This window comes from Porites lutea, chromosome 11 (assembly GCF_958299795.1).
Source record: "Porites lutea chromosome 11, jaPorLute2.1, whole genome shotgun sequence".
NCBI lineage: Eukaryota > Metazoa > Cnidaria > Anthozoa > Scleractinia > Poritidae > Porites > Porites lutea.
The window spans coordinates 18,868,296-18,882,396 of NC_133211.1; the positions used below are offsets into that span (position 1 = coordinate 18,868,296).

The 14,101-nt window shown below is 39.8% G+C and overlaps 2 protein-coding genes across 2 annotated transcripts; both read right to left on the bottom strand.

Moving 5' to 3' along the window:
* Window positions 1-1,598: 1,598 nt before the first annotated feature.
* Window positions 1,599-2,702, bottom strand: LOC140953300 (uncharacterized). Its single transcript, XM_073402795.1, has one exon. It carries the CDS (start codon window positions 2,700-2,702, stop codon window positions 1,599-1,601), a length of 1,104 nt encoding a protein of 367 aa, XP_073258896.1.
* A 4,897-nt stretch (window positions 2,703-7,599) lies between these two features.
* On the bottom strand, window positions 7,600-13,794 carry LOC140952846 (pinopsin-like). The gene is made up of 5 exons (XM_073402299.1): window positions 13,713-13,794; window positions 12,739-12,966; window positions 11,524-11,763; window positions 10,469-10,670; window positions 7,600-8,058 (listed from the first exon to the last, which is right to left on the bottom strand). Exons 2-5 carry the CDS (start codon window positions 12,917-12,919, stop codon window positions 7,638-7,640), a joined length of 1,044 nt encoding a protein of 347 aa, XP_073258400.1. The 5' UTR covers window positions 12,920-12,966; window positions 13,713-13,794; the 3' UTR covers window positions 7,600-7,637.
* Between the last annotated feature and the right edge of the window lie 307 nt (window positions 13,795-14,101).

The following is a 14,101-nucleotide window of genomic DNA, read 5'->3' on the forward strand; positions in this document are numbered from 1 at the left end:
CATTGAACAGTGAGAATGTTTTTTGCTGTTGGCTAAGTTTTCTACACCCACAAAAGCCATAATAGCAACTACTTCAACTTGATTTTCAATGTTTAGTTAAGGATCAGAATCAGCGGCTGGACAGAGGCTATCTAAGTTCTGTAGTTAACGTTTTTTGCAACAAAAGGGAAAATGTTCACCCTAGGTCAGCAAACTGCTGAAAATTATCTTATCATGAAAAAAGTACAGACTGTTTGAATGCGGAATTGAATAGTAAAATATTCCTTTAACTGTTATCTTTCAGAATTCTTTGCCGTCATCATACAAACTGATGCTTCAGCGCAAACGGTTCATGGAAGGTCGTTTTCGTAAGGTGAATGCGGTGGCCAAAGACTCAAGGGAAGATGACAAAGTATTCGACCGTTATAATACAGACCGCGACACATAATGATGACAAACACGAAGGAGATCTTGAAATATGTTTTTCAGTACGAGGTCAAAAAGGATCGGATTTGCATCAAACTCAGAGCTCCCTCATGGCGTTAAAATATTCATGTAACATTAGGTTTTATTGTCATTTATTATTTAAACTTTCACACGAATTATGGTTTACTATATTGCACTCATTGTATGAATAAAGAGCTGTAAATAAGTCCCTAAAAGGTGTCAGTCTCAGCTTTTTTCTCCCAAAAGCATTATATTTCATCACCTTCAAAGGCTAATGATGTTCCAAAGTAACGGCAACATCATTAACGACCTCAAAGCGAGTTCCAGTATATCCAGGAGGCGGTAACTGATCTGCTGTGAATACATATCCCTTCAAACAATCCAACAAAATTACCATAAACAACACCCTAGACACCCAGTTACCTTCGTAATTACTGCAATAAGAAATCAGAAGTTTAGATCCAACTTTCAGTTTACATTTTTAGCTGTCTCTGAAGGTTTTGAGATGTTATTGGTCTCCCTCCTATGTACTTCTGGCTGAGGAATGTCTCTAGGTTTCCAACACTCTTTTTCCCATCCCGTCATGTCTTACTACAAGACCGAAAAACTATAATTGTTTCTTTCTTCAAACATGATGTAATAAACAATCAGAAGTGACATTAATTTCTTTTCTAACATCTTCATTCCGGCACTCACAATCACGTAAAAAAAGCGAAAGTAATGAAATCTCTCGGAAAGTGCGAATTAGTGTCGTGAACCGTTTTTTTTTTTCACCCTTGTTGTTAATTATAGCCGGAAATTCACCGGCACATTTAAAATGACTCGTTATTAGGATCAAAACAGTTATTTTTCAATATATATTGCACATAACGAAAAGTTACATCCGAGCATTAAGCCGCCCCATCTGAGTAGTAACAAAGGCTTTGTTCACACATGCGTACAATCGTACAATAACGGATAGCTTTTGCGCCGGCGCGAAAACCATTACCGGATAGGGCTCCTGTACACACATGAGAACGGCGATTTCGTGCCGACACGAAAAGTTATCCGGCATAGTGTGAACATAGCCTAAAAGATCAATACTGAAACCTCATCATAGACCTAGAAGGTAAAAAGTTGGATACTACCCTAGTACTATAGCTTAGTACCCCCTCCCTCCTCGGGGGTAAACGCTATTTAAATCCTTTAGACTCGTCTTCAAAGCCAACCTCGTTCCCAGGGGTCTCTCCTACCCGCCCTTCGGAGCGAGACGGGTAGGAGAGAGAACCTGGGAAAGAGGTTGCTTCAATGCAAGTTGCTTCAAGTCTTTTATGTCTTGTGAGTGCTGGACTTGAATTCCTGCTCAAAGAGATAGACCTCCACATGTTTCCCATTTTCTGAAAATTCCAGGTAAAAATGAACGGATCTAGGGCAAACTTGATAAATAAAATGTCTTCAGCTATATTTTGCGCCACGGCCAAATTTGTTTGCTGTTTAAAACTGGCATCTGCCGCATTTAGAGCAATGTGCATTACAACAATGGAGGGAAGCGTGCAAGTGAGCAAAACTACTGTTAAGCACAGATTCATGCGAATAAATTGACGTTCCACGCTATCTTCTATAATAATCGTGCTGGTAGGATTTTCTAGAGTACCGCTGACAACGTCACATCGACCACGTGTAAAAAATGCATCCCTTCTGCGCATGTGCGCGCGAAGATTAACCAACATGGATACGTAAGCCACCATCAGGATCACTGGAATGGAAGTCGCGTGTAAATAAACGTCAATCATGAGAAGAAGGTGATGAGAAATACCCGCGAACTGAAGAAAAGAAAAACCTGTCGTGTACATAAATACTCCAGTTACTTTTGCTATCACCCGCATTTTGGTCAGGAAACGTTTGTAGAAGTGTGGACGAATTATGGCGAGGAAATGGCTCCAAGACTGAAGGAGTACAATCAGAAACGAGCAGTTGATGAACATTCGCGGTAGGTACTGAATTATTTCTACGATTTCCACCTTACATTTGTTCAAGTCATTGCTCATATAACAGATTGAAAACGCCGGCTCGACTACCATTCCTGTTATTAAGTCAGCCACAGCAATACCAAGAACAAAGAAGTTCGCAGGCGTCTTAAAGGTTCGTGTCCTTTTGTTCCAAAGCGTTACCAAAAGAGAGATGTTTGCAACGATCGTAAGAGTTGCCAGTATTCCAAGGAAAACTCCAGAAACGAAACGAACAGTAAGAAAAAGCGACAATGTGCCGCTTGTTCTTTTGTTCGAATCATCAGCCATTATCAATCAAGTCGTCTTAGGGAATTAATTGCTGCATGTTCCCAACGTTTGTGACTTTCACTGAAGGAGAGTGTATATACAGAAGAAGTTTCGAGACGCATAGATATTGACGTGTGCTGCACGCCGCAGGAAATGGGAAACTAATTCATTAAAATATCCTTTAACGACATTTTTGTGTCCATGGCTACCAGGCCAGGAGAAGAAACACAACTACGTGTAATTACACAACAATTAATTTTTGTCGTTCTTCAGCTGTTTTCCCGTTATATAATTTGCTAAAAAAAGAACAAAAAAACACTGTGCGCCAAGAAGAGCGATGAGAAGTTGATGACTTCCTTTGATCATTGGTCAACCTTTTATTCTATGGATAGTTTTTGAAAGCGATTTGAATTGGCTGTTTAAAAACTTTCCCTTCTTTTCTGTTATCTCTGTATCTCAGTTATACATCTTATTTCTGATGCTAAAATCTGATATAGTACGTTCTCCAGGCCACATAAGATTACTCGCTGAAAAACGCGAATGAGGCCAGGCGGAACTTTAAAGTTTAAATCCATCGTGAAATCCTTATTTGTGACACAAAATATATCATACGGTATCATGCAGGAGTGCATTTCATTTGATATCCCGAAACTCCCGAGTTAATTGATTCCACTCATTTTCAATCTGGTTGCAAGTGGAAGAATCTTAAGTGCTGTGTCCACTTATATTATAAACAACTTTGGTCATTTAAAAGTCATCACAGCCGCAGGTATGTTGATTTTAACTTTGAGCCGCGTGACTCTTTTTTGTACATAGCGCCTCAGGCCAAATGCAAGATAGCTTGGATGCCAAAGGTTTTTTTTTCTTATTATATATTCCTATTCCCTCTGATAACTTGTTCGCGGCGAAACTGCGATAGCGGTAAGGGAGCGCAACGCGCAAAGGAAGCTTAGGAAGCGTTCGCGTGGTTTATGAGACCTCTGGAGCAGGGTGAATGCAAGATCAGAAATATTGACCGAAGTACAAGCTAGAAAGGCAAATATAATTTGCTGTTGAAATGTGCTGTAATACTTTCGGTAGGCGAAGTTTCACGAAGTGCAAAAAACTGGAGCTCGATTGTAAAGCAATGAACCGAAAGTTTGGCAAATTTAATGCTAAGGTGAGCGAGGCTACAACTGCAAAACCCCTAAGGTAGCATAGACATAATTAAGCCGCGTGTAACAACCCATTCTTACCCGTCCCCAGTCACCGTTTATCGCTAAGCAATCGTATTTTCTACAATTGAATAACCTCCAAGCCCTAACAAACCCCTCCCTGGAATAAACACCCGCTCCTTTTAATTTGCAAAGAACTGGCAAAAAAGTGAACCTTCCTTCCCCCTAGAATACGTTCCCGTCTCCCTTCAATTTTCAAAATGACATTTGACTTAAAGTACGGGTAACAAAAACCTCCAACTTGTTTTGCAGCATTGCTGTAAAACGAGTTGAAAAGCGATGTAGCGCGTTTTACCACCCACAATCAAACATGTCGTGCAACAAATCAGGTTGTTGCAGGTTCCGAAAAGTTGTTGCAGAAATAGAAAGTTGTTCTACTTTTTGCAACGAAATCTGTACATGTTCCGAGTTTTACCGCCTCAAGGCAAACTTGTTTGCAGAAAATGACGCAACTCGTGTCTGGCGTGATTCCTGCGTAATCTTATCCAATGAGAAGTCAGTATTCACCCAACTTTGTTTGTTGCCGGCTTTACGGCGGCTAATAAAACAAAAAAAGAACATTTACGGAAACCATTTTTTCAAGGTCAAAAGGCAATTGCTCTCTCATCTTTTTCTAGAATTACATTTAGCTACTAAAGGAAAGGCAGCTGTTCACCCTGTTACACTGACACAGAAAGCTGGCCACCTTTGGTTTCCCCGCGAAATGACGTTCGAGAAACGAGCGCGGAAATTCCATAATGATAACTTGCCACTACCCAGATCGGAGTAGTGCCTCTAATTGGTCGTGTAGCCAGGGAAATTTGCTTCAGCCAATCCGAAGCACTTGTCAGATCTGGGTTGTGACGCGTCATAAGTATGGACATTTCTGCGTTCGTTTCCCAGACATCATTTCGCAGGGAAACCAGTGGTGGGATCGCGAATAGTGTCGACTATTTTCTCAGGCTAGGCCGATATGTGACGATCCAATTCCAAGATCGGCGCGGCGCTCCAGTTACAGAAACCGCGCCGAATCACCGTTGTGTGAACAGTATAAATCCCTATCCCATATGGTTTTCACGCATGCGTAAGAGTCATCCGGTTAAATCGCCTAACTAGACAATGTCCGCACTTTCTTTTGGTTCATAAAGAAACATAAACAGAAAGAATAAAGAAACTGAACAAGACAAAAACTTCTCACTGACGGAAAAAACTGGATGGAGGCTGGAATGATAACAAGCCAGTCTTTACTATTTCAATCGTGTGTGTTTTACAAGCATGCACACAGCTTTACTCGGTATTTAATGATAATGCAAAACAAAGGAACACACCAAAGATCGTACTCCTTTGATGCGTCTTATCAAGTAACTATTACTACTTCTGATTAATGTTTTTGTTGATAGCAATTTTAAAATAACTTAGTAGTAAATTTTAAGAGAATAGAAGAAGAAGAAGCAGTAGTCATTTTCATTTAGTGAAAAAAACTCCTGCAGAAGTAGCTCATTGTAATAGTCTTGCAGTTATGCTGAACAATTAACTGACAATGGAAGCTTCATATTTTCTTTTGTTTTAAAACGTTTTACAAAGACCAGTTGGATAAAATCCATGAACATCGTTAAAAAGAACGCCTTTACTCATCATCATCATCATCATCATCATCATCATCATCATCTTCATCATCATCATCATCAACAACAACAACAACATCATCATTAATTTAACTATGATATATTACTAACTCTCAAACTAGTCCAAATTTTTTTCAAGAGCTGATCTTAACAATCTTGCAACCTTAACTTTCCGGGTATCACTTCTGCACACGTGTGAGGGGGTGGCTACCCTGCGAGCAGTGGTATCCCCAGCCGGACGCTTCCCTCCACTGCGAGCAAATTCTTCGAGCAACCTTTTGCTTTTCTATCGAGCATGCGCGTCCACGTGACGCCTACGTCAAAACGTAAAATGACATCACTTCCTCTTGTTTCGTAGGAAACATAAGGGACTTTAAAACAAACAAACAAAAAACCATCGGTTTAACAAGCAAAAAAACAACTTTGCACGCCAATCACACATTTTTTGTACAGTTCTTTGCCGTTTTGCACAATTACGTCGTGAAAATGCCTAATTTCGCCTTTTGCGAAGAACGTAAACAAGCAACGACGAAATTTTGCATGTTTCTTTTTCCCGAACTTGGATATGGTCCCTAGGAATTCAACTCCTGGAGGGTTCGCCTTCATTTGCGGACAAAGTAAGTTGTTAACTGACTGAAAGAGCGCAAATTCACAGCAGGCTCGCGTTAAGGCAGCAGTTACATGTATACAAGCAAATGCACTTGAACTTTGTTTTAAACAGCTTTTACCTGGTGCTGGACGGCGGCTCGATCAAAGAGGCAAACGGTTGCTCGTAGCGTAGCGTCCGGCCTGGAGAAACCAATTTTCGCAGGGTAGAGGGTGGCAGTATGGCTGGAGTTTTGGATATATTTCATAACATTTTAAAGTACCCTAAACAGTTTTCTCAGTTTTCATACAGCTGAAATTTTCCCCTGTGGGGAACTAAATAATTATTCACCTCCGTTTCTTATTAGTTTAATCCCCCCTTTAATTTCCGAATCATTGTTTAGTAATTTATCAACACTCTAATTCTAGCTAAAAGTTTTTTGCCACTCTATTTTCAACGGAAACATGGGAGCTGCTCTTTAGACCAGTAACTTCAATTTCACCTAATGATTATTTGACATTAACATTTCCAGTGATGACAGTGTCAAGGCAGCAAAAACTATTTTCCGGAATTCTATAAATTATTCCAGCTCTTTTTGTTTGGAACGGCTAAAATACACGGTGAGTTAAATACAAAAATAATGACTACCGCGCATGCAGGTTAACGTTCTCCAGAAACTGCATTCAATTCTGCAAGTGTGGTTACATTTCACACTCTTTAAATAGCAGGAGAGAAAAGAAAAATACATAACGTATAGATAATTTATATCTCATCATAAAGCTATTATATTACGGCTTCAGCATCACGTAGTATAGAAAGGTACCTCGAAAAACGTAGGTCTCGGCAAATTTTGGCCCCATCTCGAAATCTAGGAAGGTTAGCGTGTTTTATAGGATCTCAAAGTCTCGTATTTTTTTGCTGACGGGTCTCGGAGTCTCGGATTTGTTATTTTTTCTTTCCGTTTGGTCTTCAGGAGTCGAATGTTTCAGGGTTCATGGGTAAAGTTTATCGAACTGAACCAGTAGATTAAGACAGTAAAACAAGACAAAGCAGTATATTGGTGGGCCTCCGCCAGCTTCCACTGGCGTTTTTGTCTCTCGGGCTCGCGAAGGAAAGTCTCGATCTCAAATTTTGAAACCAAATTTTCGCAGTCTCGCGAAGTCTCGAATTTACCATTCTATACCCCTGCATCTCAAAAAGTAACCCATACTTCCACCCTCATAGCCATTTTTTATTCCCAGTAATGTACTTATACCCATTTAACGTTTTTGTTCTTATTTTTCCGAACCGTGACAATCTGAATTTTTTTTTAAATTTGACATTTTAAGATAATTTTCCGTGCTGGCCTGAAAACCATGGTTATAGTGGTATAAACGTAGTGATATAATCGAGACAGAAAGTCGTCATAGACCTCTTGTTTAGGGGCGTCCCTCCTACCGCCGCCTTCGCCAGTGCTCACGCTCGCTAATAAAGCCGGCTTAAAATCGCTTGCTTGTGCGAGAGTTAAGAAAGAAAAAAAATCTGCCCTGTCAACTCCAGGTCCTGTTACTTCCTACGCCTCTCTTGCGTGACCCATACCAACTGCGTTTCTGAACATCTCCTGTCCTCCCGATGTGGAGCCGTTATCAAGGTCTGAATCGTCAGTGCTGTTATCTCCAACACGATTCCACGAGCAGCTGAGCATATTGAGCAAGGTCAACCGGAACTTTGCGTTGAGGAGCACGTAAATTATCGGGTTGTAGACAACGGAAGCTTTGGCCATCAGCTCTGGAATCATGGAATATGCGGGGGAGATACTTTCGTGTCCAAGTGCAGAACCCACCAAGCTGGAGAAAGCGTATGGGAACCAGCTGATGAAGAAAGCCAATGTCATGGCAATAACGATCTTGAGGGTCTTCCTGATACTTCTTCTTTGCCTTTCCTGTGCCGATTCATCCGCCATTCCCTGAGGCACGGAGGTGTTCTTGATATACCTGACAATATAAAACTTAAGTAGTACTTATTTAACTACTTCCTAGTAATAACTAAAAGTTACGGAGTGCGCGCGACACTGATGGAAGGTCAAAACGCTTTTGCTCCAACGCTACTCTGCTTTGAGCAAGTTTCAAGTGATAGATAGTCAAAACACGCGTGATTAGATTACGAGTGATAGACTAGGTTCAAACGCGAGTGATCAAATTGCGTTCTTGCAATCCATTCTTTTCTAGTGGAAGTCCAAACGAATGCTGGCTACATTCATGCCACGTGTCTTATAGTGCACGATTGTAGCTTTCAACTGTTTTTAGAACGAGTATTATAGTTTTCCTAGTCACGTTTTTAGTATGTGGCTTTTTAGTCGGTCTTACCTTTTTATCTTTTATGTTTTTAATACCAAGTTTTTTATATGTATCTATTTTTTGAGTTATTTTTAAAATTGAATAATATTATATAGTTGTGATTATTATAGATTTTACTTATACACGTTCGTATTTTGAACGAGTTTTTTTAGCTCTTTGACGCAACGTGTTAAAATAAATGATTGATTGATTGATTGATTGCATGCGTAAAAACAACCTGGCGATTAGGATTGCGGGTTCCTCTTGTCGTCCGCAACCAGATGTAAAGAAAAAAATGAAACAAATTTTCAAATAAATAACAAGTTACGGCTCTTCGTAGGCCGGAGTGAGTCTCACGTCTTTAAAAGATGAGTACCGAGTCAAAATCTACAAGAGCAGCACCTATTTGTACAGCCCGTTTAATTCGCTCTACTCCAGTACTTCCGTGGGATCTCGAAACATCACAGAGGGTTTGGAAACGATCAATTTGTACTTGTTGCAGCCAAGTCTTGGTATCTATCACAGAGAATGTTGCTCTCCCCTAAAGGCTTCAAAACACATAAGACTTGGTCGATACTTTTAGGGTTAACATTATTATTTAATGATAAATAGAAAGTAGTGATTTATGTGTCTTAACGCTGACTGCAGCGCAGCTGAACCCGATGTTTCCTGTCAAATTCATAGCAAATACTTCCAGTGTTGCATCAAAAGAAACTAAACAAACAGATAATAGAAAAAAGCCTTATCATCATTAAATGAAAGTTTATTGATACCTTTTTGGAATTCTTTCTTGAATATTACTTGAAACCAACATCATTTCTATGCGAGATTGACTGAGTAATTTCTCAATTTCAATGAGCCAGTAACGTCTTATATGAGTAAAGCCCCGTGCAAACGGACGCAACATTGTTAGATGTTACTTGTGGCGTCTGTTTGCCCACACTGTTGCATGTTGTTGCGTGTTGCTGGGAGTTGTTAGGCAAAGTTTGAAAGCAGTCAAACTTAAAGCTAAGGCCTCACCTCCTCTTTAGCGCCACGAGGCGCGTCACAAGTCCCCGCTCCGGAGTTAAAGTGACAGGGATAATCTAAGGATTGGCGAGTCCAAGTATGATCATTTGGCAAACATTTTCTTGAGTGCCTTCATAACAGTTAGGATTTTTTGGGTATTCAAAAGAATCTGAAGATTGGTGTCGTACCTCGTGCGTACTGCTTGCGCGTAGTTCTAGATTGCCAGACGAGGAAAAGAAAAATTCATGTGATATGATGAATGGACAACCGAAATGATTCAAATTTCGTTTTCTTTGCGTGTTATAATTATCATTTACTCCTTTACGATAACTTTTTAAGGCTCAGTTATCCGTCGTGGGACTTTTGGTGATTACTTTTTGGTCCATGTGTTTTTGTTAAGTTTCGTTAAAAGCCCTGGGGATTTTTTTTAATTTTATTTTTTGCCCCCTTTCGATTATCCCTGTCGCTTTGACACTTCAGTACGCACTCTGAAATAACAGGCAGATAGGTAACAGTGAAACAAATGATTTAACTAAACACCAGATTGCATACACCCTGTAATTTTTTAGTAAGACCTCGCTGAAAGGAATTAAACTGGAAGTCAAAGTCTTGGGACCTCTCCAGTGATATTAGTAGACCTAGTGACCTCCCCTCTACTACCCCCAACAATGTTGAATTTTGAGGAAAATGGGTTGAAAGTAGTCCTTCTCTAGCCTGCGTGTCAAGCGTTTCCTTGTAGTTTCGGAGCAAAGAAAGACCGAGGAACAACGAGGAACGATATTTTCGGTGTTTTACTCGCCCCATTTTACGTTTCTGGGAAACTGCCCACCTACCTCTCCCCTAAACCAACATTTTGCCCTAAGTAAGAACTAAGTGTTAACGTTGGTTTATGGGAGGGGTAGATGGGCAGTTTCAGAGCAACGTAAAATGATCCGGAAAAGGTTCAACTCACAGTTACTTGGATGAGTTTTTCCTCACTGTGCCAAGTTCCTAGGTTTAGTAAGACTGATTAAATTCCACACGCATTTAAAGTAAAAAAGCAAGCAAAAAAGTTGAATACCTGTAAATTCCTGTAAAGCTGAAAATGATGACTACCAGAGGGATAAAGAAGCCAAACAGAGTCAGGTATATGATGTAAGCCTGATCAGACAGTTTTGACGAATACCAATCTGGGTGGCAGCTAATTCTCGAGGGAATGGGAATGAATCTGTTCCAGCCAAACGCTGGAGGTATTGTCAGCATGATCGCGTATATCCAAGTCCCTTTTAAAACCAAAAATTTAAAAAAGATTGTGTTACTATATTGTAATTGCGGTATGTACTTCTTGGTCGTTTTTCTGACTTAAGTTAAAAACGATGAAAACACGATTGTGCTGAAAAAGGCCTGGCGGGAAAGTTTTTGAAAGGGTCAATAAATGCTCGAATGTCGCTTAGAAATACTTTTGATTACCAGCAAGCGAAGTCCAGGGTACTGCATGTCTCTTGGTGATACTTAAGGCTCGGTGAGACGCTGTTTTTCTTTTTCATTTTGGTGTGTCACAGCAAAATGATTTTATTTTTTATTTTTTTCGCTTATTTCTCACACTAGTGCGCTCGCTGTGATACTAGTTTTGCAAGGAAATTTCTTGTAGATGACAAAATAATGGCCTCATGACAGACAATACTTATGTACTCCAAGCTCTATTCTTAAAGTTGCAAATAAGAGAGATAAACTTCGAAAAACTGTAATGGGCCGAGCGGGGCAGTTTTCAATAATCCAAGTTGTAATCCGTTTTAATTGCCTTTAATTTTGCCCATTTTTTGGCATCTTTTGTGTTTGCTCTATTCTTTAACCCTTTCATAAATGGTTTAAGCCGTTACATTTAGTTTTCGCTAGTTCCTAGAAAGCAAGAAGTCTCTCCTTTGCTCAAAATTCTGTGAGCGAGCACGATATGCAGGAGTCTAATACGAGCGGCGGTGACGCCCACACAACTCGCTGTTCGCGGCTTCGCCGCTCGCATACTCAAATTTCGGCCTCGATCACAGATTTTCGAGCAAAAGAGACTGCTTGCAGTCTGGCTATAGGTCGTGGTGGTTGCGTTTGACTAAATTTCCTATCACAACTCCTCTTACCCACCTGAAATAAGTAAGGCCTCAAGTTTACGGCTCATTCTGTTCTGCTGTGAAAACTCGTTTCTCGCGATGCCCAGATAACTCAGGACTGCCATGGTAGTCAGGGAAGCGATGGAAGCCAGACCCGTGACACAGTTTATAATGGCCAACCAAAAGCAGAGCGCTGGTGCTTCGCCAGTGTTGGCAAAATCTGCCGTGTTGTAGCTGACAGCTACAGTGTAACCTAGTAGGCACACAAGAAGATCTGCAGATAATAAAAGGTACCTCAATAGGTTAATGGTAGCCTTACGTTCAACCTTTTAACATCACAGGGGCACCCAACGACTGTTTTCTTTAAAATATCTGTTCGGAGAAAACAAATATTACCTTGAATTTTCTATTACTCGAGAACGGCTAAAAATTTCTTGATGACCGTTCCATTCATGTACAAGTTTCATTTTTAACATTTCACTCCCCAGGTTAGGCTACTTTTCGTAGAAAAAAGGACACTAAAATTTTCTGATTCAAAAATGTGTTGAAGAGAGGAATCAGAAAAATTCTCTCTTTCGTAACATACGTTAAAATGCATCTAAAATTTTCCGGAAAAATAATACTGAAGCCCTTGAAATTTCGAAAAGACTCAAGTTCCCCTAGGATGACCAAACAACAGATACAAATTTTATAGCGCGCTTATGAAGCATTTCTAAAGATCTAAAAGTACTCTGGATAGCTTAAAAAGTGTTTTCAATGTATGTAGGAGGAAACTGTCGTTGGGTGCCCCTGACATTAGTGTTTTGTCACAGTTTCGCCCAATGTAAGGGAATCCGAATTCAGGAATCCGGAATCCACGTTCCACTGAAAAAATCGGGAATACAGTTCCTGGAATCTGGAATCCACGACGTGGAATCCAGAATCCACCGAAGAATTGTCGCAAAAATCCTGCCAAATTTCACTGTAGATTCGTTTTGGCTGGCTATAGTTAGAGTTCTTGTTAGAAAGCTACCGAGGCCTTAAGGGGCCGGCCTATACCGCATTCCCTCAGTCTGTTCTTTCATATCTAGCCGAATTTTTGAAAACATGTCTCAAAACGGACCAGAATATTCATCATGAGAATATTCGCACACTTTAGTTGAGTCTGTTTAAGCTGTGAGGCTTCGAGGAGCCAGCTAGTGCGGTTTTCATAAATCTGGCTAGATATATCTAGCACTCTATTTGATAATTGATATCTTGATTGAAATACCTGCGGCACACAAGTTCACCATCATACTTGTCATGCGTTTTTTCCGGTGGTGAGGATGAAACAAGATAATCAGTGTCAGTGAGTTGCCAAGGAGACCCAAGGTCAGTATGATAAACATAGACGATCCATAATATGCATAAAGCGGTCTCTCTCCATGAAGCTCATAAGAGGATATAGCCATGTTTTTTAACTGCTTTGGTTTCCTGGTGTCCCGTCAGTTTACTTACTCTGGCAAAAGAAGGAGAATACAACGGTCAGGAGAATTTGTCGTGATCAGTGTTCATCAAACTGAATCAGTTTGACCAAAGGGACTCAAAGGCTGTGGACCGTACTTGAATAGACATTTAGCGTGCAGAGTACATGAATGTTAATAAATTAAAACGGAATTACAATAGGCACACTTGAAAGGCTTGGATTATTTTTTTCGAACACGTATTTTCAAACGTTTGCAGATTTAATAACCTTAAACCAGACAAGCCTACCCGTTCTCTATGTAAAGAATTGTCAAAAGAAAGATGCCCAATGACTTACGACGTCTGGCACTTACAAAGAATCGCATAACTTTTAACAGTGTGTGTTTTAATTTTTGCAAATTCACAAGCATCATAGAAAAGTAGAATAACGCAGAAACAAGCTAAATCATGTCAAGGACTACAGTTATTTCTAATTTGAAAAGACGGCATTTAGAGCATATTTAACTTATCCCCCTATAAACTGTGATTCAAATTAATTAAAATCGGCCCCTGCTTTTGTAAAGTATACGCTGCCTATTGTGCATTTGAGTTGTTTTATAGAACAAAACTGGAGATAAACACCTTTGGGAGAACTGATCCATTAAGAAAACGACTATTTTAAAGACTTATTTTAAGCAACAAAGAGGCCAATGGTGAATACTAACCTAGAACCAGATAGTGTAGAAGAATATTTGGATGAACTGTAAGTACTATAAAATGACATCTACCTACAAGACTTACCTTGAAAATTAAATTAATCAGTGAACTGCACTTAATTTTTAGGATTCCTTGAATCGAATACAGCAATTGACTGTCGAGGTTCAGTGTGGGCATCGTAGGTAAATGTGACGCCTTTTGTCAGAACTTGTCATTGTTTGTTATATTATTTATTACTTTAAAAAAGCGTTGTATCCTGCACAAGAAAACAAATACTGTAACCAGGAAAAAGAATTGTCTTTTGGGTGGTTCTCTATTCTCAAGTAATGCCTTAACTTTTCAGTGTATCTTATCGATATTTTGCCATGAAGTTAAACGACTGCCGGTGTTTCTAGGGAATTTTTCTAACCTAGTTTTCTTATTTATTACCATTTTGTCACTACTACCTGCCATCGTAAAGGCAGACAAATTAC

Excerpts from the sequence above, each read along its gene's own strand:
- LOC140953300 (XM_073402795.1), bottom strand. The coding sequence starts at position 2,702 with ATGGCTGATGATTCGAACAAAAGAACAAGCGGCACATTGTCGCTTTTT.
- LOC140952846 (XM_073402299.1), bottom strand. The coding sequence starts at position 12,919 with ATGGCTATATCCTCTTATGAGCTTCATGGAGAGAGACCGCTTTATGCA. Across the intron at positions 11,764-12,738 it reads GGTGAACTTGTGTGCCGCAG|ATCTTCTTGTGTGCCTACTA; the intron begins GTATTTCAATCA and ends TATTATCTGCAG. Across the intron at positions 8,059-10,468 it reads AGCTTTACAGGAATTTACAG|GTATATCAAGAACACCTCCG; the intron begins GTATTCAACTTT and ends TTATATTGTCAG.